Source organism: Phocoena phocoena, chromosome 20 (assembly GCF_963924675.1).
Source record: "Phocoena phocoena chromosome 20, mPhoPho1.1, whole genome shotgun sequence".
Taxonomy (NCBI): Eukaryota; Metazoa; Chordata; class Mammalia; order Artiodactyla; family Phocoenidae; genus Phocoena; species Phocoena phocoena.
The window spans coordinates 48,030,638-48,031,940 of record NC_089238.1 but is presented as its reverse complement, the minus strand read 5'-3'; the positions used below and the strand labels follow the sequence as shown (position 1 = coordinate 48,031,940).

Here is a 1,303-nt window from a genome sequence, read left to right as displayed (position 1 = left end):
AGAAAGAGAGAAAAAGTTGTATTTGCTGGGCTTGTTGATCATTCATCAGGGAGGGAGAAATTCTCCAGTTTAGAGATTTTAGGCCAAATGTAACTTTTAAAACTTCTTATCTCTAATAAAAAGTGGATGAAGGGACCTCTGTCAAATTATTTTGGATGATACTTAAATTAGAAATAAGGTCTTAATAAATCTTCCCTGGGACCATTAACTCAGAATCAGAATATTCAATCACAAATTTATAAAGTTAAAAATTCAAGAATAATACTTTTGAAAAAAGCACCTGAATGTATTTCTTTAAGCAAGATGTAGGAATCAAGCCCCCGTGTTCAAGTCTCATTCTGGTGGCAGTGAGGACACAATTCCTAATATTGAGGTTCACCTCTACCAATTCTGCCCCTGAATTCTGCAGTATGTTTCAGTTATTATCCTGGCATCATTCTAAAGATGCAGCCAGCTATCAGTCTGCCAAATTGCAAACTTCAGAAATCTAAGCTAATGTAGCATAATGTAAAGTCTGCCAGTTGTTTTCCTGTTAGACATAATTCCAATAAAATTCAGGAAACCTAAAAAAAGGAAGAAACAAAGACATTCACAGGCTATTCCATGATTAAGATGACGATTTAATGTTTTACTAGAACTTGAGTGTTCTCAATGAATACACAAAGACAAGAGGACAAGATTCTGCTCGTAGACAAACAGAGAAACGATACTTTGCATATTCTGACCAGACCAAGAGGAAAGACATGTGTAAACCCAGTCGTATTTGCAAGATTTTAAGTGATGCTTCATTTATAGCAATGTGCTTTGCAGCAATTCCAGCTGCAAATAATAATCATAAAAAACAACAGAATTAAAGTTTTGCAGAGAGGCCCCCTTCAAGTTCTAAATCATTTGCTGTATACTTACAGGAATTCCCAGCTAAAACCCTGTTCCAATTTGGAGTAGATAACAGAAGTAGCGTCTTGAGAACAGCTCCGGTGACAGGCCTCATGTTCACATTCATTGGGCTCCCCCAAAAGATCTTGAGTGGCTCTCCGAGGGCTCCAGTCCCGCTCTCAGTCTGTCTCCCAGCTCTGTCTGGATTTTCAGCACCTCTGGGTGTCTTGGTCTCTCTACCTCCTCCTCTTCCTTCTCTCTCTCTCTCACACACACACACACACACACACAAACACACACACCACAGCCCTGACTGCTCACTGAAAAGCGCTCAGCATCTTTCCGAACGAGCATCCACACTGCCGAGGCCACGCCCACTCCTCGCAGCCGTGGTCCCAGAAATTGGCAGCAGCAGCGTCCCTCCTCC

General features: G+C 41.1%; 1 protein-coding gene across 6 annotated transcripts in view; it reads right to left on the bottom strand.

The window, feature by feature from the left end:
* CNTNAP4 (contactin associated protein family member 4) overlaps positions 1-991 on the bottom strand; it is a 256,272-nt gene extending 255,281 nt beyond the window's left edge. For all 6 annotated transcript variants that reach the window (XM_065899255.1, XM_065899257.1, XM_065899262.1 and 3 more), the window contains exon 1: positions 907-991. In XM_065899255.1, coding sequence (XP_065755327.1) covers positions 907-991 — 85 coding nt within the window. The remainder of the gene's footprint in view (positions 1-906) is intronic.
* Between the last annotated feature and the right edge of the window lie 312 nt (positions 992-1,303).